General features: G+C 38.2%; 3 protein-coding genes, 1 long non-coding RNA gene and 1 other non-coding gene across 9 annotated transcripts; 3 read left to right on the top strand and 2 right to left on the bottom strand.

Annotated features, from left to right (window-relative positions):
* Positions 1 to 1,649: 1,649 nt before the first annotated feature.
* LOC111342598 (steroid 17-alpha-hydroxylase/17,20 lyase-like) lies at positions 1,650 to 6,009 on the bottom strand. Of its 2 annotated transcripts, none has more exons than XM_088730942.1 (3): positions 5,667 to 6,009; positions 4,135 to 4,292; positions 1,650 to 3,591 (listed from the first exon to the last, which is right to left on the bottom strand). In XM_088730942.1, the coding sequence occupies exons 1-3, from the start codon at positions 5,861 to 5,863 to the stop codon at positions 2,420 to 2,422; spliced, it is 1,527 nt and encodes a 508-aa protein (XP_088587068.1). In that variant the 5' UTR covers positions 5,864 to 6,009; the 3' UTR covers positions 1,650 to 2,419. The 2 variants fall into 2 exon arrangements, with proteins under 2 accessions (XP_088587068.1, XP_022805430.2); XM_022949695.2 differs by having other exon boundaries at positions 4,135 to 4,218; positions 5,667 to 5,771.
* LOC111342609 (histamine H2 receptor-like) lies at positions 4,360 to 16,043 on the top strand. 3 transcript variants are annotated; one of them, XM_088730948.1, is made up of 2 exons: positions 4,360 to 4,520; positions 13,953 to 16,043. In XM_088730948.1, exons 1-2 carry the CDS (start codon positions 4,464 to 4,466, stop codon positions 15,015 to 15,017), a joined length of 1,122 nt encoding a protein of 373 aa, XP_088587074.1. In that variant the 5' UTR covers positions 4,360 to 4,463; the 3' UTR covers positions 15,018 to 16,043. The 3 variants fall into 3 exon arrangements, with proteins under 3 accessions (XP_088587074.1, XP_022805443.1, XP_022805442.1); XM_022949708.2 differs by lacking the exon at positions 4,360 to 4,520 and adding an exon at positions 7,010 to 7,153; XM_022949707.2 differs by lacking the exon at positions 4,360 to 4,520 and adding an exon at positions 11,687 to 11,829.
* Positions 5,320 to 5,392, top strand: Trnat-ugu (transfer RNA threonine (anticodon UGU)). Its single transcript has one exon. It is a non-coding gene; the product is annotated as a tRNA-Thr (tRNA).
* Positions 11,087 to 12,663, bottom strand: LOC148724465 (uncharacterized). The gene is made up of 2 exons (XR_015990874.1): positions 12,395 to 12,663; positions 11,087 to 11,896 (listed from the first exon to the last, which is right to left on the bottom strand). It is a non-coding gene; the product is annotated as an uncharacterized LOC148724465 (long non-coding RNA).
* Positions 16,044 to 16,775: 732 nt separating the features above from the next.
* Positions 16,776 to 23,044, top strand: LOC111342600 (uncharacterized). Of its 2 annotated transcripts, none has more exons than XM_022949696.2 (4): positions 16,776 to 17,847; positions 21,243 to 21,311; positions 21,869 to 21,958; positions 22,068 to 23,044. In XM_022949696.2, the coding sequence occupies exons 1-4, from the start codon at positions 16,834 to 16,836 to the stop codon at positions 22,119 to 22,121; spliced, it is 1,227 nt and encodes a 408-aa protein (XP_022805431.2). In that variant the 5' UTR covers positions 16,776 to 16,833; the 3' UTR covers positions 22,122 to 23,044. The 2 variants fall into 2 exon arrangements, with proteins under 2 accessions (XP_022805431.2, XP_088587072.1); XM_088730946.1 differs by lacking the exon at positions 16,776 to 17,847 and adding an exon at positions 17,859 to 20,817.
* The last annotated feature ends 80 nt before the right edge of the window (positions 23,045 to 23,124 follow it).

Below are 23,124 nucleotides of genomic sequence, written 5' to 3'. Positions count from 1 at the left end.
AATGCTAGGATGGAGGAGAACCAATATGGTCACCCCAAACGATCCAACCTTTGTGGTATCGTCTAAGCCATGCCAGAGTGCTCAAACTAGAGTACACTAGCGAGCATGCGCAATTGCAGAGCAATGACTCATCCTAGTTAGAGTGCTCAATTTGGACATGAAAGCAAAGCTTTGTATGCCAAAGAGCTATATGTATCAATCATGAAAATTTACTATTAGTTTTACAATATTGGTTTTGGTTTTCACAATAAAAGCGACACCCTTTGAATTTTTTGTGTATGTAAGCGTAAATATAACTCGGAAAAAGAAAGCTCTCACTGTTTTGATCAAAGCAATAGACACATTAGGCGCAGTTGAATATTTTTATAGAAACTGCGCGGTATAAATTTAAATTTAATAATAATTTAATAATTTCCCCTTTTTGCTAGTGCACCCTTTACTGACGAGGGAGCATAATAGACATTCAAATTCATTGATAGTCGACAATAACGTTGAGGAAATTCCTGTTTAGTTCCGATCATTGCGGAATTAATGCAAATGTAAACCATTATATCTATATCTCTTTTATCTTGCTAGTTTTATCGCGCTTTATTATAGAAAGTACAGCCCTCTTGCTGGTGAAATTCAAAAGAATTTATCCAAAGCATCTATAGTTATTAATAAATTATTTTTTTGCGAGAAATAAAAAGGGACGATCTCATATTTGCGTGCAAATGTAACAAAACATCTACTCGACTCATTAGCTATCATGCGAGATGTAGTGAGTATGGAAAGTAGCTTAGTGGTGTTCCATTCTAAATAATTTAGGTAAAAACAAGTGTGTGTTTTTTTGTTAGTTTTTTGAACAATTAAATTATTATACCAGGGCTATGACTCTATACATTAATTCCTCTCGATTACTGAGGGTAATTGTTGAGGTCATGATGTTATTGTTAAATGAATTATGGGAGGGAAAATAACATTCATTAGAAATTCAGCTGTGAGCAATCCACGAGATGGCTCTTCTTGTCCAGTGTTTCCAGGTTGAATTGGAATTTTGAGCAAACATTTTCTTATTTTCACTCGGGCTTCTGTAAGAAAGCCCGAGTCTGAAAATGCAAGCCGTTTTGGTCGCCAAAAGGGGGGTCATGGTCCCAGGCGTTCCTTGCGGTAAGCGCGGAAACTGGGAATGAGAGTGCGACAACTCGTGTTATCCTAAGCTTGCTCTTCGTAAACAACGTAATTTATAGAATTCTGCGTTTTTTGAAGACCGCTTAGCAAAGATTCCTGTCCTTTAAGCTTATCCCAAATGCAAACGCACACACTGTTCGCGGTTGGCCCACGCTAAGTGATGTCGAGTGTTTTCGGAATGGTCCGGTCCAAGAACTTCATTGTTTGAAAGCTAGCCAAATGTGGAAAGTTCATACTAGTTCTCACGAGATAACAAATAAGCCATATGTGGGGTCAAACTACGAAAATACTGGCAAAACTGTGACGGCCGATTTAACAACAAACTATGATGCTGAGACGAACACCTTACTTGCTGAAAAAAGCAAGAATGTTCGTGAACACAACTTCGAGGTGGCGCTAACAACAGCGAATTGGATAAGGATACTTGCAGAAGCAACTTAAATAGTAAGGTTATATAAGCTTAGCTCTTCTGTTAAATATCCTGTTTCTGTTGCTGGCTTTATTGGGTTCAATACTTGTAAAGTACGATTTGGTATTTCGTACATAATCCCTATTTAACAATTGTTCAATAACATTTTCAACGCGGTATTTTATGTATAAAGGGCAGAAATTCCCTCTCGTACGCTTCAATGCGTTGTTTATTTTGTTTCGGAAAAGTATTTCGCTCTGCCTCCATGATGTTGTCTCAGATTGGTCAAAAGCTGACAGGTGAATTCATGTGTGGAAATGAAGAGTTGCGAAACGAAATGAAACCGTTGATTGTTTTGTTTTCCCTTTTTCTGGGTTCTTTCTCGGGAGTTAAAAATTCCATTCCAAAGAAAAAGTAGGCAGATCCTCATCGGCTTGTTCGCTTGTTGCCATGTCTAGTTTAACTTTTTAGCGGAAGTTTTTCCTGTTTTTTAATGAAAAAAGCTGAAGTCACTCGCGAGAAAAAGATTTCTTCGCAAGGCATATGTTTTTACCTAAATAATTTAGGTAAAAACAAGTGTGTGTTTTTTTTGTTAGTTTTTGAACAATTAAATTATTATACCAGGGCTATGACTCTATACATTTTCGCAAGGCATATGTTTGCTTAAGTCACCGGCGTGCACAAAGGGAAACTGAAGCACGTTCGCGCAATTGAATTTGATTTCTCGAATTTACAAGCTATGTTACAATTGTACTCGTGTTTGGTGTAAATGCCATGGCTATAAAAGAAGCCCGAGTGAACGCTCCTCGAGCGTCTAGTTTGTTGAAGTCTGACGTCCATTCAGTTTCTCTTCATAGCCCTGATCTTGAAGGGAGCTGGATACTGAGTGATTGCTCTTAGATGCTTAATCGTAGGTGAGCCCTTGCCTTCCTCCGGAAGAAATGTAAACTTGTGAAGCATCCAAGACAAGATAACATACATTTCCAATTTAGCAAGAGTTTCGCCTGGACACACACGGCGTCCAGCTCCAAAGGGATAAAAATTTCCTTGATTCGTCATCAAATTCCCATCTTTATCAAGGTGGCGATGAGGGTTAAAAAGGTTTGGCTCCTTCCAACAAGCAGGATCAAGGTGAATTCCTTCTGTATCCGGATACACGATGGTATCCTTAGGGACTCGATAACCACAAAGGGAAGTGTCCTCTACAGCTCGGTGAGGTAACGCTTGGGGTACAACGTTGCCTAGTCTCAAGCTTTCCATTATAGTCGCATGGATAAGAGGCAGTCTAGGGCGATCCTCCAGATGTGGCATGCGATGTCGACCAACGACGTCATCCAGTTGTTTCTGAATATCGTATTGGTAATAAGGGTACTGGACCAGATAGCCCAACGCAAATGTCAGTGCATGCGCAGTAGTCTCGTAGCCAGCAGTAAACATGTCTTGTATGGTGTTGATCAGATGGTCTTCAGAGAAAAGGGAAGCCTTGTTTTCTTTGGTCTCTTCCATAGCTTCCCTCTGGGCATGCAGTAAGGCGTCCATCAAATTAGAACCGGGTACCTGAGGATCGAAAGTTGCCATTCGTTCTCTCAACTTAAGGCGGATGATCTCCAGAGTAGAAAGAAATATGTCGAATATTTTTTTCCGCGAACTGAAAGGAAATAATTGGCTCAAGGGGAAAAAGTCCAGGAACATTATGGCTTGAAATTCTTTATAGCTCTTTAAACCGAGTTCGTTTTTGCGGATTAAGTTACTAATTTGAGGATCACTAAGATCCCAACCGTTTCCAAATATTATTCGTCCCAGGACCTCCACAATGCACTGGTTTAGAAAATCGGCGGGATCGAAGTCCTTCTGGTGCTGTTCCTCAAGAATCCGCAGAAGTTTCGAAGCCGTGTAAGTCACTCTCTCTTCAATTACGGCTGTATTGGAGATGTGTTGTCTTAGGGCAGAGATAAGGATACGTCGATGAATCTTCCACGACAATCCGTCACTGAAAGCTATGTTCTTGAAGCCTAACGAAAGAATCAAAACACGATAGATATAATTATTTTTCCAGAAAATATTTGGAATATTTATTTGTGAACATATAATTTTTTTGGCTGACGGGAAGCTTATTTGGTAACCATGGAGCTTGTGACTATGAGCTAAAAACACGGCAATCGTGTGTGAACTGTTATTAATGGAACATAGACGAGATCGTAAAAACAAAAAATAGATATGATAACAACTATAATATAAATGTAATAATAATAATAATGTTTAAATACGCACACACGGACGAATAAACAATGGAACAGACACTAGACACATCCTACAAAAAACAAAACAAAACAAAACAACAACAACAAAAAAAAAAACAATACAAAAAAACATCAAGTTATATCTTCTTGAAGAGAATCAGAAAAGGAGAAATGCTTTTAATCTAGATCTTCATAGAGAGAGAGTAGAGCGTTTTGTCTATTATGACTAAGAGAAGCAAATACTTTTGGCCTCTGATATTACTAAAAAGATTGCAACAGATGAGCCTTCCTAAAAGAATCCCACAGAATACTCACCAAGGCTCAACATTTTCAAACTGTAGGTCTTAGGTCTTCCACCGTATTCGGAAGACTTTGTTACCAGTACCTCCCGGACAGCTTCTGTTGAGCCAGCAATAACAAATTTGTAGCTTCCGAGCTTTAAGGAGAACAGTCTTCCATAATTCTTTCGCAAGCTATCACAACATGACAACAATTAGCCTTGAATGATAACTTTATATGCTAATCACTATGATCACTGAAACCTAATTAATTCATTCTTAGTCAACGCCTAGCCAGCAGTGCAGGCGTCTTCTTGTTAGGGCGAGTTAACGTTAAGAAGCGCACGATCGTTTATTTCACCGGCCATGTTTAATTTGGTGTCAGAGTCGACGGCAGGGGAAGGGAGTCTGAAGGCGGCGAAGGTAATATTCACTCCCACCGCTTCGTTATCGAGATCTTTTTGCTCATCCTTGGTGTAAAAACCTGTAAAGCTCACGAGTAACGTAAAACAAAGACAGCAAAACATTAAAAACAATAGCGTATAGCAACACAATATACCTCATGAAACAAAGAAAACCTCGTCAGGTTTTTACACCGAGGATGACCCGATCTTTTTCTAAGGTGGGAAGTTCAAGAGTCTGAACTACTCTAAGTCGATTTGTCTTTCTACAGTACAACCTTTAATAACATACAATCTATTTCGTTTCCACTTGAACGGTTTTTAACTTTTCGCTGCACAATTATGCATTATGCACGCCGCCATAATCTAGATTTACGTATGATGCACGATCCTCGCAGTAGAGAGCACTATTTATGCAATAGCGAAAATCAGACCTGAAAAAAATCAGGCCTGTACGGGATTCGAATCACTGACCTCTGCGATACAAGTGCAGCGCTCTACCAATTGAGCTAACAATCCAACTGGGAGCAGGCCGTTAAGTTGATTCATAATAAACCCGTGATGATATATCAGATACGATGAATATATGAAGTTCATATATTTTGAACTGCGGTTATAGATACATATAGAGCGCTGCACTAGTATCGCAGAGGTCAGTGGTTCGAATCCCGTACAGGCCTGATTATTTTTTCAGGTCTGATTTCTCGTGCATCGTATGTATCTATAATCGCAGTTCAAAATATGTGAACTTCATATATTCATCGTATCTGATTTATCATCACGGGTTTATTACGAATCAACTTAACGGCCTGCTCCCAGTTGGCTTGTTAGCTCAATTGGTAGAGCGCTGCACTTGTATCGCAGAGGTCAGTGGTTCGAATCCCGTACAGGCCTGATTTTTTTCAGGTCTGATTTTCACTATTGCATGAATAGCGCACTCTACTGATAGGATCGTGCATGATACGTATCTATAACCGCAGTTCAAAATAATTGAACTTCATGTAATCATCGTATAATCTATATCGATAGAAAGTAAGTCGATGACATTTTAAGCAAGTCTGAAGTTTGTTTGCGGTGGGGTCAAGTCGCTCTATCAAAAAAAAAAAAAAAAAAAAAAAAAAACTAATGCAGAGGAACATAATTGACCTGCAGAAAAAACAGTGTTTACCTGGCGACAGCATCTTGGAAGGTCGTCGCATCAAAATCAAAGCTAAACAGGTTTCCGATGAAAGGTAGACTGGTTAATCGGGGACCAGGTGGCATCCCTCTCAATTGGTATAATTCGATCAACAGATAAATCATAAACGCCAGCAGTGACGCGAAGATTACATTTGCTGGACATAGATATTCCACGAATAGCACCATAATCTGAGTCCAACAAGTACAGGCGAGGAAAGAATGAGATACTCCCTTGAGTTTTGAGACGAATCAGAAGCTCTTGACCGACAGTTCTGTTTTCAAGCTTGCGTCAATTTTAAGTAAACTAAAGATACCCACCAAACAATGTTGTGTTGTTGTATTGTGCATTGCTACGTGTGAAGTTATTCTTACCTAATTTGCATTTGCTAATCACTGGCCTTTGTTATAGGAACATAAAATGACAATTAGTGTGTCACACGCCTTATGTTTTGTATATATATCACAGAAATATATCAATCGAGTTGATCCTTTGTTGCGCTGTATAAATGCCTGCATCGGCGGTACTGCACCGGCGAGGGTATGAATAGCTTGTAAAACTTAAGACCATGTGGCTTGAACAAATTTAATTAACTGTCAAAACTGTGGAAACATTCATATTAGCTAAATAACTAAAAAAGGGAGAAGAAAAACTCAGAATAGAACAAAACTTACGCCTTTTAAGGGTCGTGGTTAACGACTAACAAGCTAACATGCATGCTTAACGTAATGCATGTGCATGCGACGTAACGCAACGCAACAAAAATGTCAACGGAAATTCTAAGGAAAGCGGGTTCGGGTACCGATAGTTGAATTTAGAGAGAGTTGGAAATTTAACGTTGTTTCTGATTTTATAGACATCTACGAAAGTTTCAACTTCTTCCGCCTAGAGATTATGAAATGTGTATAATCTCTTATTTCCCCCCATTTTTGCTTTTTCCATCAAATGTTCTTACGTCTCTATTTCATAATCTGCACATTTCTTTTCCCTTATCCGTCACTCTTCTCATTCCATCAACACTCGGTCTCCAAGCTGAAGTTTGTTACCTCTACTTTCAAAATGTTAATGAAAAATTACAACCCCAAACTTCCAAGGAGTTTGCGCCAGGATATCGCCTAGGTCATGCCGGTATCCCAGTCCCCTCTCTCCCAGCAGATAAAAACCTGTTCAGTTAACCTTTTTGCATTGTCCATGTTTTTTTGGGTGCATATTTCAAAATGTACAATGTGATATCGGTTATCCATCGTTTCAGTTCCACGTGACAACACGACTGTTTTTTTTATCAGACTGTTTTGTTTACATTTGACACACATTACCCAGTCATGTGATGCAAAATAAACACTGAGAAATGGTTGGGAGTTTCGAGCTGCTGGATGCTGGTCACTCTGGATAATTTGCACTGATTTGTTGTTAACTGGTCGGGGAGGGCAACACTTCTAGAGTCTTTGAATACAAGACAGAGTCAGTGAGACCAGCATGTAAGTGCTTCAATTGCATAATGCTGCAATACCTCTCAGTAAGAGCAGTTCCTTTGGATTGACTATGATTCCATGATCTTATATACTTCTTGTTTTGAGTTCTTCGCTTTGCTTACGTAATCATTCAATCCCGCTTTTCTTTTATCATCTTATGACTCAATTTGATTTTTGATTTTATTGATCTAAATCTGTTACTGCCCAGCTACTGCTTCTTTTAGACGAAGAGCGAGATTCCACATACCCTCTGACCGGTAGACTAATTTTAACACATTTATACTGGATAGTTTCGGCTGCGTTAACTTGACATAAGTAAGGCACAATAATCAGTAAGAAAAACTGGACCAGTACAGCTTCATAGAAAGTTCTCCATCAAAAATTGCGGTAGCTTTGGGCAGGTTTAGATGTCTTTGATTTGTGTTACTTTCAATCATTTATCGTTTAGTCTAATTTAGCCGGTATTTCATGTTTCACGTATTTAAAAATGCATACGCAATTTCTTTAAAAGAATTCTTGATATTTCTAATTAACGTTCCGAAAGAAAGAGTAGGCTACCTAATCTTCTGATCGAGACGATCATCCGTTATAATTACTGAGACCCTTTGGACAAAAATGTTATTGTTCCGCGTCAGGCTTAGAAGTAAGTCAAAATGTTTGCGATGACATATGAATTCAAGGTCACCAGGTTTGTTTTCACTGCAAGCTGCAATAACTCGACATTCGTATTTTGTTTCGAAACGAATGGCAGTGATGATGATAGATTCGCTCTTGTGGGGAAGCAATGATATGGCAAAAACACGATAAAGTGTACTATTTTTGAAGGAGGTGTACGCTCGAGAAAGTGGCCGCCGTCAGTTACAAGAGTTTTGTAACAGTGTTTGAACGGGGAACAGAAAGGCTTTTTGCAGTGGTTCATGATCGAAAGAGGTTGTCAGGAGAGAGTGAAGTGTAATTTATGAATGGTTTGCAAGCAAGGAGCAAGATAGGTGTTGTTCATAGGCAAGAAGATGCCAATATTCTCACTTAGTATATACTAAAACGGTGGATAGCGTTGAAGGCGCGTTCTGACTGGCTAGTCAAACTCCGAATATCCTTTGCTATTTACCTCTTAGCAACTCGGGAAAAAATGGCATGCCGGTTTGCATGCGCGACAAGCGAATAAATCACTCAAATAACGACGAAGCAGTCCCTGAAAACACAGAGAAAGGGACTAAATTTGGTTTGGCCGTGTTTAAAGGTAATGGTAACCGGGAGTTTATCGATAAAAACCAATAAAAAAGGTTTTGTTTACAAATGCAAATTAATCTTGCGTAACTTCACTTGTTCACTTGAAAATCAAAGTTGAATGGTATTTTTTACAGAATGGTTTCCAATACAGAAAGAGTTTGCGACAGCATTTGAAGAAATGTCGCCACCAGAGCTAAACAAATGTCTTAGGAAATTTTATCTGTCAGCGAAAAAACGTGACGGCAGTTTTTACAACAAAAAATCACTTACCGCGATCCGAGCCGCGTTGGATCGTTACTCCCGGGAAAATGTTGGAATCGTTGCTGGAATGTATGAATTAAAATAAATTTTTGGTGGTGTATATTATCTCACTGTTTTAGTATATACTAAAACAACTATTCACCTCAGTGTCGGTGGTTAGCGGTGGATATTTACCTCGCCGCTTCGCGGCTTGGTAAATATCCACCACTAACCACCTCCACTTCGGTGAACAGTTGTTAATTATTACACGACTCGGGCAGTCAGAGGGCCAATAACTAAAATCAACCAATCAAAATGCTCTATTGCCGGTCCAATATTCTCTAAGTATTGGACCGGACACTGTCCCGAATGGTCCCGAATGATACCGCACTTGTGTCCCTCTGAACTTCAGTCGTATAATAAATCTCTTATTAACCAAGCTTGCTCGGGACCGTAATGGAAGAATATCGGCCCACGGTCTTTTTTGTACGGACCGAGCTGCGCTCAAGACCTCGGGCCGACATTCTCCCTGTACGACCCTCGCCCTTGGTTAATAAGATATATTTATTGTATATGTATACCACACAGGTATACGTGATTAGTGTTCTTCAGGAGCGCTGATTGGCTGGTTCGGAACTCATTAGCAAGAATTAGGCTAAGCTGGGCAGCCGAAGAGAAAAAACTCGCGTGTCAAGAAATTAATTTCTGACCACCTTTTAGCATATTTACAGGAACCAAAAGGTTTGGGTTTTGAGTGCTATATTTCCTAAAACGTACAGTGGCAGTTATTTACCTCTCTGCCTCGCGGGTCAGCATAAGTAAATACTCATGCACCACTATTTACCCTCGCTCAGCTGAATTCTTGTTAACTATAGCACGCGTATGTGAAGATTTTGTTTGGGAACAAAAGAACCTGTGTCATACCGCCTGAGAAAAGAGATGTAACAATAGCAAAAAATACATTTCTGTGGGGTTCGAAGTTCAGCTATGTGCGTTTTTTGTCTTGATGTGCTTTCTACGATCGATTTATTGGGTTTAGACTGAAAACTCTCTTAAGTTCATAGTGTTTTACGAGACTTTTCCATTTGCTATTCTCTGCGTTATGTGAAAATCTTGAAATCCTTGGTTTATAGATTCCAGAGAATTGCTTGCGCCAAGGAACATGTTCAAATCTTCATAGTCTGAATTTCAGCCGTTTCTTCCCTTAAGGGAAGAGACGCCTGAAATTCAGACTAAAATCTTCATGAATTGCCAAGGGATTTACTGTCATTCGAATTTGTTTACTCGGTGACATTCATTACCTTTAGTTGTTTGTTATTAACTTTTTCCTCTAGCTAGCAATCAGATTTAGTGAACGCAAAAAGTAATTAGCAAAGCTTCAGGTAATGTTTCAGCATCCTTTCTTTAATTTTACTTATTATTACCAGCTTTTATAACCGTTTTATCACATTCAACGTCAGCTTTTATAACCGTAACGGTGGCCAATTTACCATTTCAACTTTGTTGATATATTCAAATTATTTCGTTACCCCCACCGACGCAGTGCCAAACAGTTTCTTTAGAAACTATCAGCCTTTATTCATTTTAATTTTACTTGTTTTTTCTCGTTTTTTTTTTTCTTTTTTCATAATCGATTAAGGACATGTGGTCACTCTTCCCGATTGAAACTGCCATCATGTATTTCTAACGAGTATTAAGTCTCTGCTTCGGTATTTTAAATTTGTTACATTCACAGAAAGATATCTGAAAGACAAAAAGGAACAGATTACTTTTTCAGTCATAACCCTTTAATAAGATCTTTAATCTGATTTCGATTTGTTCTCGGCAGGTATGCTCTGAGCTCTAAGTTAAGCTTTTACCTTTTGTTGTAGCGAGTGACACTTTCAGTACCCTCAGAGTTCCAGAAACACGTTCAGTTGAGCTAGTTCATTTTATTAAAAGTTTATCGAAATCCGTTGGTCGCGGACACGATTGCACCAATGCCATTTAGTTTTCGTTATGTTCAATACCATCTAGTTATATCTTTTGATCACATTCAGGGTTAAAACAAATTGATTCACCGGCGGGAGTCATCATCAGTCGTACTTCCATGATTTTAGACCACTTTTTTTTTAAATCGCCTTGCTTTCATTTCCGTTTCTTTAAAATTCTTAAGCCCCCCTGTAATTAATAACAATTCCTACAGCTTTTCATTGATTTTTCCTAGAAAGAGGACTTCAGTTGACTCAATCTAGTTAAAAGAAGCTTTGGTGTTCTCGAGTAGAAAACTTTCGATCTCATTTTTGCTTTCTCTTTCTCTTCCTCTATTGTTTGTGTTTGTTTGTTTTTCTTTTTTCCTTTCCTTCATGGTTTTCGTTATCTTCTCAGTACCATCATTATAACCATGACATCGTCTGTACGTTGACAAAAAAAAACAAAACAAAACAAAACAAAACAAAACAAAGCAAAATTAAAGGACTTGCACGAAGCTTGTTAACAATATTTACAGCACAGTTTATTTGGAAAAAGTTATTGAAACTTCCGCCTGCACTAATCGCAGAGAAGATTCAAATTTAAGTGATCTTCCTTTTGAAATATTACTTTTCACTAGTGAATTAGTTAATACTGATGAAAAACTAATATGTGTTAGCGTGATATGATTGAATGTTCGAAACTTGATATCAAATTCCGGTTCCTAAATCCATTCGGACGCTCCTCAACGTCGATTGGGGAGCGCCTTTGTTGTTTGTTTCCAATTCCTATTTCCGACTTCGTGGTCAGCGGCTCATATACCCATGCATTTGACATTCAAAATCGGTGCATCACCGTGAAACAGAAAAAAAATTAAAGAAAAGTTGTCTTTTACATCGCAACACAGGAAGAAATTTCTATGATTAGGAAACTAAACATCTCCTCTTTTAATCTAATTGAAGCTTGGCTTAGTATTTATCTGATAAGTTTTATATCAAAGGATTCAGTTCCAGGACAGCTGCATGACTCTTTTAGCGAAAAAAATCTCACATGCAAATAAGGCAAAAAGCAATTAAAATAACTTCCTTGTATTTGCTCTGTACAATTACGTGTCGCAGTTTGCGAAGGAAATAACACGTAACCTACCGCGGGGAACTATAAAAATAGTTTACATCGCTTGTAATTCTGGTCGGCCCTGTGTAATATGTCTGTTCCCTTCGCTTTGGCCTTAAAGAGTGGACAACAAACTTGTGGTTATTGAGGTGCGGTTCTAAGCTCTTTCTGTATCATCTGTATATTATCAACCCAATGAATTCAGTTGTAGGAGAACTGAAAGAAAATTCAAACACATGATCGTTAATGTTAATAGGGCGTTTTTTATGCGCTGTCAATCCTTAGACTAGAGCTTAGGTTGAAGTGACAGGCCCATTTGAAATATTTTTTTCCATTGATTCTATAAACTTTGTTGTTTACACATAATCTTTCATTTGTGAGCTACGTTTAATGAACACTATTTGACCGAATAAAGAATCGAATGAGAAATATTGACTAATTTCAAAGGTGTGTTTAGGAAGAAGCAGGGTTTTCTACCGTAAATTTTGTCTTTGGTCAAGTTATCGTCAGTTATTAGGTTTCGTTGGGCCATTTGGAATAAAACTTTAAATAGTAACTTCCCGTATGCATACAACTAGTCTTGATTTTATAAAACTATTGCTGGGTTAACAGAAATATTGATAAAACACCATTCTAAAACGATGCAGAAGATTTTCCCCTTTTCACAACATAGAGGCAAACGCCAACATCTTACTAAGTTCAAAGCTCAGAGACCTTTAGCCAAGTGACCATAAATTTCTTTGTTTGATTTCTTCTCTTCTTTATAATTTTCACTCCAGTTATGTCCGCTTGAAAATAGAAAGGGAAGCAATTTCGGTTTTCGTGCGCTTAAGTAAATGCGAAAGTATAGTCAGTTAAAGATAAGACAATTTTCAGACGATGTATCTTTTATGATTCAGCTATATGCTTCTTAATTCTTACGATTTGGGGATATATAGAACTAATAATGTGCTTTATACTAAAGTATAAAAGATAAAGTAATGATATCGTTGTATCACATTTTCCAAGATACCTTTTTTTAGTGGCTGGTCGAATAATTTTGCATGCGTTTGTCACTAGGAAAGGTTTTAGATGGACGGATGTAGGTGTTTGAATGGTAGCCGACAGTTTGTCGTAAATTGACGCCTAAGGAAAGTTTTTATTTATTTTCGATGTAGAAAGCGGAGCCAGCAAAGTCGTTTAGTCTTTTTTTTCTTGGTAGTTACGTGCACTTGGGTCATGTCAGGAAATGAAACTTAAATAGATAATCCATTATTTATCATGTTGTCGGGAGAAGCCATTATAATTTCTTTGTTTTATTTTACTCGACTTTTTGTCGTCAAAAATGAAAGTTGCCGATATTCTGTTTTAAACATCTGACTTAAAAAAGGGTTAAAATTGAATTTTAGTCAATTTTATCATTCTTACAATAACTTTTTGTCAACAAAGCCAGAGATAGCTAAATTTTTTTCACTAAACAAATATGAACAAATTAGGGAACATGGGACTGTAAGATGCACTTGAAGTGATTGCGTGCAAATGTCAGTCGCGATTTCTCCCGTGATAGTGACTTCTTCAGCAAACCAGAAATAGAAAAGAAAAGGTTTTTGAAACAAAAATTAAAACTAAAATTTATCCTACAGGAGCATGTCTTTAGTCTAGCGCCTTCAAAGTCCATACGTACTACGTGACTACTTTTTTCTTTGCCTTTCTCTCTTCGTTTCTCGTTTTCGAAATTGTCCTCAAACGCTTGCTAATTAAAATGATTACGAAAATTCTAAATGTCTCTGTGAAAAATAACGAAGATTTTAAGGGCTGGAAAAAATACTCTATGTTGAGAGAGAGAGAGAAACAGTAATTTGAGTAATGACAGAGATAAGAAGGTCACTTCACTTATTACCAGCATTGTAATGGACTTTAATGGTTCATACCTCACTCCTCATTAATTCCGCAGCTGTCATTCTGTTGAGCATGATTCAGTTCATTTACGTGTCATTTCCACTGATCATTAGCTAAGATTTGACTTAATCCTCTGCACCAACGAGCAGTTGTATTGGACGTTTCCAAATCATCCAGTGATTAGTCCAATCCCGCGTGGGATTTTTTATAACAATTTATCAAATCTTTCGTACACTAGCAATATCGGAAGAACATTCGTGTTTCAAATGACCCAGTCTTTGTTGATAGTTTTCATCGTTATCATTTTGGATCTATCATATGTCCAGGCTTGATTTCTTTGTATTTATATTTATCACTTTGACAGTAACATTTATTTCATGTTTTCCTTCAATAGCGTTCTCGAGAAAGGAGGCCAGCTAGGAAAATGGTAACCAACGGTACATCTGAGAAAAATCCATACGATGACCTCAGAAAAATATTAGCAGCAAGAAACACAGCCGAATGCATTACAGAGACGACAATTTATGTAATAATCAACCTGATGGCCTTTTTAGGCAACATCCTCGTTTGCTTGATCTTCTACAAAAATCCAAGTTTACGAAGCGTCACCTATCTGTATATTTTTGCGCTTGCCATATCGGACGTTTTCATGGCAGCATTTTGCATGCCTCTCGTCTGGGGAGTATTGCTCTTGGGTGAATGGAGATACGGGGAGGTTGTATGTGGATTTCATGGCTTCGCTGTGCTCTTCTTAGCATTCGTGTCTTTGCAGACCATAGCTTTGTTAGCCTTTAATCGGTACTGCCGAGTGGTGAAACCATGGCTATTCCGCAAGATTTTCAAGAAGAATTTCGTTGGATTCTCCTTATTGGCTGTCGTTTCCTCCGCCGCGTTTTTTCTTGGCCTACCTCTTGCTACAGGTTGGGGCTATTTTCATTTCCATTCTGGCAAGATTACTTGCGTATTAGAATTCCATCATCCCGCCACAGACAAGATTTACACTGGCATCTTGGGGCTGGTCAATGTCGTTGCTCCATTTGCTGTCATAACTTTCTGCTACACCAAAGTGTTTTTGAAAGTACGGCAGCATCGACAACGCTTTTCTTCAGTAACCTCCACAAACCCAAGACTGAGCGTTGAAGAAATAAACATCACTAAAACGCTATTTGCCATGGTGTTGGGTTTCACCTTGTGTTGGCTCCCTGTTTTCACTATCGAGTTCACGGATGCTGTAACAGGAAATCACTCCTTACCTAGGAAGGTGTATCTCATCAATGTCTTCCTAGTTTCGATAAGTGCTGCAATCAACCCAGTGATATATGGGGTGCTTAACAGATCCTTTCGCGCGAGATACTGCGAAATGTTTCCTTGTCGAGGCAGTTGCTTAATGACAGTTTGGAACATTCAAAAGGAACAGGAAAATAACTCAAAGCGTGAAAGTGCTGACACATACAACTGACCGCAAAATGGACTCTTTTAATAGGATATATCGCCTGTATGAAAAAGAAACAGCCAAGGACAATATCAACTGCTGCAGACCTACTCAATGATTTGTTCTCAGTCATTTTCTGAAGGATACTTGCCATGCGCTTCATTGGTTAATTTTTGATTCATGGCAAAATATTGTAATCACAATTCAAAAATTGACGATGATAATATTCTTACTTTACATACGTATGATGCACGATCCTCGCGGTAGAGAGCGCTATTTATGCAACGTACAGCGAAAATCAGACCTGAAAAAAGTCACGCCTGTACTGTACGGGATTCGAACCACTGACCTCTGCGATACTAGTGCAGGCCGTTAAGTTGATTCGTAATAAACTCGTGATGATAAATCAGATACAATGAATATATGAAGTTCATATATTTTGAACTGCGGTTATAGATACGTATGATGCAAGATCCTCGCAGTAGAGAGTGCTATTTATGCAACAGCGAAAATCAGACCTGAAAAAAATCAAGCCTGTACGGGATTCGAACCACTGACCTCTGCGATACTAATGCAGCGCTCTACCAATTGAGCTAACAAGCCAACTGGGAGCAGGCCGTTATGTTGATTCGTAATAAACTTCATATATTCATCGCATCTGATTTATCATCACGGGTTTATTACGAATCAACTTAACGGCCTGCTAACAGTTGGCTTGTTAGCTCAATTGGTAGAGCGCTGCACTAGTATCGCAGAGGTCAGTGGTTCGAATGCCGTACAGGCCTGATTTTTTTCAGGTCTGATTTTCATTGTTGCATAAATAGCGCTCTCTACTGCGAGGATCTTGCATCATACGTATCTATAACCGCAGTTCAAATTTATGAACTTCATATATTCATCGTATTCTTACTTTATTAAATTGCAATTTTTTTCGGCAAAAATATTTATTTCTAATATAGTTGATAGGTTGGTAGTGTGTACAATGTTTGAAAACTTGACCTCAAGCTTTTACCTTTACAAAATCCATAGGAAATAAAGAAGGAAAGAAGAAAACATATATATTGTCATGCATAAGGAGTGCTTTGACGTACTCCATGGGAATTTCTAAAGAATTTAAATAATTGCAGTAACACCACAGCAGCAGATTTTTTTTTCAATTGAAATTGCTTTTTTTTTGTCTTTAGTTCTGTCAGTTTGGAGAAACACTTATCATAGACGCCATCGATTGGCAAATATTAGCAAAGTGTTATTTTTTAGGTAGGTCAATAACGAAAAAATAAAAAAACAAATGGAAGGTTGTTTGAATTAATAGAAAAATTTGATGATTCAACTATAGGCGATTTAAACTGCTCTGTAATGAATTTCGAAATACTGTTTTCAAAATCAGCCCTGTGGGATGAATATTATTCCAGAAAGCTCCCGTCCACATACATGGTAGAGCTTAAAGATATTCATTTCTGCCAAAATTAGAAGAAAAATAGAAATCATATCGCCATATATCTGTAATTTTTTTGGCTTGACCTCCTAAATGAAAATGAAATCTGCTGGCTCAAGCGCCGAAAATTAAGCGATGCGGAGTGAATTACTGCAAACGTGACTGATTCAATCTGAACTCAGCATGGTTTTGTCAAAACAAGAAATATTCAAGGGCACTGATTACATCGCTGAAACATGTATAATTAATAACATATTTAAGAAGTTCAGAATTTCACAATCTCCCAGCTCTATTTAATCATTGTTTGTAAGCTTCACCTGATTAGTATGTTAAAGTAACAACGTTAGTAACGTCAACGGTACGTGATCCATTTATCAAGAAGAAATTATTGATCGAGAGAGCAACGCTATGCCGCAACGTTCAATTCAAGTGCTAGAAATTAATGAAAGAGATGTAAGTCTCGGTGGTAATAACATCCCTTCCGTGCAATGTCAAGAGTACGAAAGGTCAACGGTGAACCTTCGTAAACAGCTATCTGAGATCCTCCGCCCAACTTTAACAGCCATGAAGCTAACAGGGCACTTTTTCGGTCCAACAGCAGTCAATGACGACAATAAGCAGAGAACATGGAATTTTTCGTGTTTCTACAGCGCTCTTGTCACTCTGAGTCAGTATTTGCTTATTGTATTCGCTGTAACAAGTCACTGTCATATCGGTTTGAGTGACATGAACAAATTCATCTTCTTACTGCAGACCGTTGTTTGGTATACTCAATGTGCGAGTGGTGCAACTATTTGCTTAGTCATGATGCCTCTTTCTAAGAACAAGCGATCGAGATTTTCTAAATTTCTCTCCTGTTTTGTAGAGACAGAGCCCGAGCTCAAGGGTATCAAGGCTAAGGCGGTGAAAGGCCTCATATTTGCTTCTTCTGCAGCAGTTGCCAATACCGTCATTATTGGCCTTTTCAGCATGCGTTCCGGTGGCATAATCTCTCTTTTCCCACCATGGAAACTGTTTGCGCACAAATTCGTTCGAGTTGCCGAGGTAGTAATTCCATTTTTCTGTTCATTCGCCATGTTCTTGCCCGTTTTGATGTTTTGCATCACTTGTATGCTTCTGGAGAGGATGTTCTCAACCCTAGAAAATAAACTCTCCAATGAATCCATACACAATTTCACCATCTCGTACGTGCGTAAAGAACACGTGAAGCTTTGTGAGGTTGTGGACTTGGCCAGCACTGTATTTTCGCCGCTCCTCTGTGCCATCATCTCATTGGATGCAACATTAATTTGCATCAACAGCTATCAACTTGTGCGGGGCGATACCGACCGCATTGCCATCATAGCTTTTGTGTACTGGACTCTCTTCGTAATCGTGTTGTTGCTGATTTTGTTTTCATTTGGGAATCAGGTCCATGAAAAGGTGAGTTTGTTTCTTGCTTACTGCAATTTTATCTTAGACAAATTTTTCGGAAAGATAGAATTTTTTTTAAAATTTTACTCCTTGAGAAAGCTAGCTGCTTAAAGTTAATGCAGTGGTCTATTTGGGCAGCGAAAATTGCGGTTGATCTATGAATTGGATTCAAATCAGTGAGACACACCTGTTTTAATTAACTTGTTTCAAGACTAATATAAATAATGGTACTATTTGACTTCAAAATAACTCTTCCTTGTCAACTTATAGAATATTTACCAGTACTAGTCGCTGAATGAAAAAATCTTGAGAGGATTGCGCTTTGTTTAAAGTAATTAAATGGCGGTGTCGAGAGAGGAAACTCTACGAAGTTAGTTTTATTCAATAAGTCATCTTTCCATTAAAGGAACAAAACCGCAAATGCAGATGTTGTCCAGAGAAAAAAATCCTGTCAAAAAAATCCTGTTGCTCTAAGATGTCTAAAAGCTAGAGGTTTTACTGCCATCGAGAATTCCTTCCTTCCTCCCTTCAGTATATCATTTTCAGGAATCTGGTTGGTTTTCCTATCAAACTACAATCCTAACTCCGTTGCGCTCTTTACTTACCAAAAGCATGACGATATCTCCTCCTATCTGTCTCTTGAGACAGATAGGAAGGCAGGAAAGGTCAATGGCAGGTGTTTGACACACACCGCATATGTGCAAGAATACCAATTTTGGATGCGCAAACTCGCCTGTAAAGGGTACTGGGTTAGGCATCCTGGTGTGGACAAGCTTGTTTTCTCTTGTTTTCTTTCCCTCCTGGTTTCAAAGGTTCCCAGAAACGTATTACCCTTCTGTACTGCGTTGTCCCTTTTCGCTATTCTAGTGACGAAGGAACCTATCATGAAACAATAAACCTTATTTCTAGTTATGATTATTAGTAGAGCGCTCCCATTAGTGAACATATATTTCCTTTAAGAATATTTCGATAACAACTTGCCGAGTATATGACTCAGTTACTTAAAAAGCCTGTCGTACGGTACTAAAGTGCTATGCTTCTGTGCTTTGATCTTATATGAATTAATGCATAGAAGGGACACGACGTTGCGGCATCGATCGTGACCATAAAATTACCACGTCTTGCAACGAGGCATATTTCAATTTCAGAACAACTTTTGATCGTCATTAAAAATTTCTGAATAACACAACGCAGGAAAGCTTGGTGCACTTCCTCTTTTTACTGCTCGATTGAGATTTTGGGTCATCACTTTATTCTCCTCTTTACAGCACAGCGAGTTGAAGGGATGTATGCTAACGATGGAACATAAACTTCTCGGTCATGTTGTCAGTAGTTCTTTATCCTCATATCATCTGGTGTTAATGAAATATTGTCTCCGATTTCTACCTCTTCGTTTAAATTAAATATTTGCGAAATTAGAGAGTTATTTTAATGATGAAAGAATACAATAATAAAAATGAGAGGATGCATAAAATAATCGCTTTTATGGTGTACGTTTAGGTGAAGCGGAAATCACTGCACGAAACTTCGAGTTAGCTGAGTGAGCAAAACTATACATTACGAGAAAATGACAAAGCCACAGTGGCATGACAGTGAAGTCGACGACTGCCCAATTGAGAAGCATTCAAACCGAAGAGTGTTGTTTACATACATAATTAGTTCTTATTTGACATTTTCATTTTTCTAATGACAAGGAGGTATTGCAATTTGTTGTCAATAGCGCAGAGGAACAAAGAACATCTAATACGACCCAATGAATGGATAACACGAGTTTTTCTCGTTCAATATGAGGTCCTTACAGCCACTAATGAACTAGCCAGGTATAATTACCGATCGGCAATTATGATTTAAGATCAAGCTCTCATCTAATAGAAGTTATAAACAACAGCTGCCTGATAAACCTGGTGACCGATCCATAACATTTAGTAAGAATCGGTCCTGATTCGAGAAAACACGATGTTTCACAGATCAGTTGATGCGATGGAAGGACATCGCAAAGATTCGGGAGACAGTAAATGCAGTCAAATCCCGACCGAAGAATATCATAGGAACGAAGAAATGGTGAAAAATCTACACAAACAGCTGTCAGAGATCTTGCGTCCAATATTTCTCGTTATGAAACTCACAGGACAATACTTTGGCACAACGGCAGTGTTTGAGGAAAATATGCGAAATACGTGGTGCGTGTCGCGATTTTACAGCATTCTTGTCGCTCTGGGCCAGTGGTTGCTCGTTTTAATTGCAGTGACAAGCCATTTCTACTTAGGGTTCCAGGCGATGGATCAGTTTTTCTTTTTACTCATTTCCTCGGTTTGGTATATCCAATGTGCGACTGCCACGACTATTTTCTTAGTTGCTTTTCCATTTTCTCAAAGTAGGCAATCGAAATTTTATATGTACATTTCTGGTCTTGTCGAGGCAACACCAGAGCTTAAGCTAGACGGTATAAAGGTGAAGGCAGTCAAGGGCTTGGCATTAGCGTGCTCTGCAGCAGCAATAAATTCTGTCGTCGTTGTTACGATGAGCGTTTATACTGGAGGTGTCGTAGCTGTGTTTCCACCGTGGGAAAAGAACACCTTTATTCGATGGTTCGAACTCATATTGGGAACTTACTGCTCCTTCTCTTGGTGTGTCCCTGTGCTAGTTTTCTGCGTCATTTGTATGCTTCTGGAAACAATGTTCACAAATTACCAGAAACAAGTTTCTGAAAGGTTAATCCACACTTTGAGCATCGCGCACTTAAGAAAAGAGCATTTGAAGTTGTGTCACACAGTAAAATTGGCAAATGCCATTTTCTCGCCATTTCTTTTTGTCATTGTCACATTGGATGTTCCATTAATTTGCGTCAACTTCCATCAACTCATAAAGTCGTCGGCCCAAACCGACCGCATCATGATTGTCGGTTATTTCTATTGGACTTTCTGTATATCTTCTTTATTGATTGTCATGTTCTTGTATGGAAATCGAGTGAACGATAAGGTAAGTTTTTCTTCTCAACCAAATCTCACCTAACCAAGAAAAAATAAAAATCTTCAAGGCGCGCAAACCACGAATGAAACTGAGCAATATTACTCTATTACTTATGCAAATCCTGTACAAATCGTAATGCTCTCTTTTATCATTTTAATAGTTTATCAAGAGGAAAGCACAAGTAATTAAATGTGGAAATTAATGTCACCTTGATCCATGAAATATTCATTTTGATTCGATATATAATTACACCATTGTCAATAACAGTAGTTCAATAGTTTGCTAAAACCGATTATGAAGTTATGAAATACGATTGTTCCTGTTGTGTTTTGTCTTGTTTTCGTTCGTCCTGTTTGAGTTTGTTTCATCTAAGTTAAAGATATACTTAGGACATGTATTTGGAACATAACGCTATGCCATCGTTACATCTGCAGGCTCACAGTTTCTATGAAACCATTCAAAAGTCACACGTGTCCATCGAAGACCTCAAAGAACACGCCGAGGTACGTAACCGATGCACTATACTCCGGAATCTCCACAATAACGCTAAGAATTGCGTTACTCAGTTAATTAGAATACATCACGATTTCACGATCGAAACGAATAATTGTTCTAGATGTAAGACTCAGTGAAAGAACTTGTAACCAGTTATGGTACACATGAAATTGTATGATTTTGAGTAAAATTAAGGACAACCAGTAATTTGTAATTATTTCAGAACCGTTAGTATAAAAATTGCGGAATTGAAATTGTAATTTCGATTTACGCTCACACTACATTGAAAGCATAATACGGCGCAGATGAAAGAGGAGTTCTAAGACTCTCTCGGGTGGTTCGAAATTCAGTTGCCGCAAAAAATTATTAACGGATTTCTGCCCTTTCGTTAGCCAAGCAGAAGCTTACTATTAGTTCCCTCTAGTTTTGTCAGCTCATTCTAGCAGTGTATCATACTCTGGATCTCCTTCACCACTTTATACAGTCCAAACTTATCTTCATAAAGACCACGTATGGGTGAAGGTAGTCTTGGTAACCTCGTTTCTTCCTTCTCCTTTTTTTGTAGCTGACTCTTTTCCTGGCACATTTGCAAGGGGATCCTATCGGTTTGTCAGTAGGAGGTGTCGCAGTGGTCAACAAGTCCTTATTCTTAACGGTTAGTATAAATCGTAGAAAACATCAAGTAGATCTGTCAACTTTTTAAGGATATAAATGAATTATTTATGACTGATATTTCGCCTGACTCTTTCCCTTTCTTTCTTCAGCTCTTCGGAATAATAGCATCGTACTTTGTTGTGCTGCTTACCTTACCAAGCTAAAGAGGAGCGCAGTTAATCAGCTGCAGATTGCACCAAACACCCTTCGAACAGACGCGATGGCTCTAGTAAATAACAACTGAAACGTTTCAACTTTTAGATGATCAACTTTGGCGTTAGCGTCGATCGATTCAGTTGTTAAGAATATCATTCTTATTTTTTCTTACGATCGGCTCTAGATCTGCAGATAGAGACAAAAAATACACATTTACCCTTAAAAGTTATAAAAGAGTCAAAAGAAGGCGTGTAACACTATAACTATAACTCTCGCATAAATTATCGCATAAATTGTACTAAAAGTATATGTACAAAAGCTACAGTATATTCGTTGGTCGAGAATCCGAAATTGAGGCGTAGAGTTCGATTTGCATTTATCAGTATTGACAAGCAATCGAATGATTCCTTTTGTAATTTAAAATAACTTCCAAATTCAGAAGCATTCATATACCCCACGTGTATCGCTAAGGGATCACTCCTCTGTTCTTAAAAATCTAGAACTTAAATTCCGAATTGCACTCGAATTTTTTTTTTTTTTTTTGTAACTATACAAATCTATAATGATGGAAGCTTTCCAACACTTAACATTGAGTGTACGTCATTTCCGGACCACCGAGACAAGAGAAATTTGACTGCAATTGGATCTTCCTATAAACAGTCGCCGGTCGAATGCTAGCAGCAGTAGTAATAGTAGTGATGACAATGATGATAGCAATAACAATAAATTTAATGATAACATTCATATAGTTCTCATCTACTATCTACTGTTCTTAGCACTTATTACTCTGACTATATTCGATATATAATCTGACGGCTTATTGCTTGATACAGCAAGTGTGGATAACTGCAAATGAAAGAAATTTAATCAATGAAACAAGGAAAGCACGATGTTTTTTTTCCTCTGAATAAACCATTATTGTTCTTTATTAGACTTTACCCCACCCTCCCTTCCTCCCTCTTCCCCGTACCCTCCCCCGAAAAGAAAAGAAATAAAGAAAAGAAAATAATT

Source organism: Stylophora pistillata, chromosome 8 (genome assembly GCF_964205215.1).
Source record: "Stylophora pistillata chromosome 8, jaStyPist1.2, whole genome shotgun sequence".
Taxonomy (NCBI): domain Eukaryota; kingdom Metazoa; phylum Cnidaria; class Anthozoa; order Scleractinia; family Pocilloporidae; genus Stylophora; species Stylophora pistillata.
The sequence above is the reverse complement of the archived record's forward strand: the minus strand, read 5'-3'. Positions and strand labels throughout refer to the sequence as shown.

What these genes read in the sequence shown, in the direction of transcription:
- LOC111342609 (XM_088730948.1), top strand. Translation starts at nt 4,464, where the DNA reads ATGTTTAATTTGGTGTCAGAGTCGACGGCAGGGGAAGGGAGTCTGAAG. An exon ending in GGAGTCTGAAGGCGGCGAAG is followed by an intron (nt 4,521 to 13,952) that starts GTAATATTCACT and finishes TTCCTTCAATAG; the next exon opens with CGTTCTCGAGAAAGGAGGCC.
- LOC111342598 (XM_088730942.1), bottom strand. Translation starts at nt 5,863, where the DNA reads ATGGTGCTATTCGTGGAATATCTATGTCCAGCAAATGTAATCTTCGCG. An exon ending in TTCCAAGATGCTGTCGCCAG is followed by an intron (nt 4,293 to 5,666) that starts GTAAACACTGTT and finishes ATGTTGTGATAG; the next exon opens with CTTGCGAAAGAATTATGGAA. An exon ending in TTTGAAAATGTTGAGCCTTG is followed by an intron (nt 3,592 to 4,134) that starts GTGAGTATTCTG and finishes TTCTTTCGTTAG; the next exon opens with GCTTCAAGAACATAGCTTTC.
- LOC111342600 (XM_088730946.1), top strand. Translation starts at nt 19,795, where the DNA reads ATGTTTCACAGATCAGTTGATGCGATGGAAGGACATCGCAAAGATTCG. An exon ending in GAAATCGAGTGAACGATAAG is followed by an intron (nt 20,818 to 21,242) that starts GTAAGTTTTTCT and finishes TTACATCTGCAG; the next exon opens with GCTCACAGTTTCTATGAAAC. An exon ending in ACCTCAAAGAACACGCCGAG is followed by an intron (nt 21,312 to 21,868) that starts GTACGTAACCGA and finishes CTTTTTTTGTAG; the next exon opens with CTGACTCTTTTCCTGGCACA.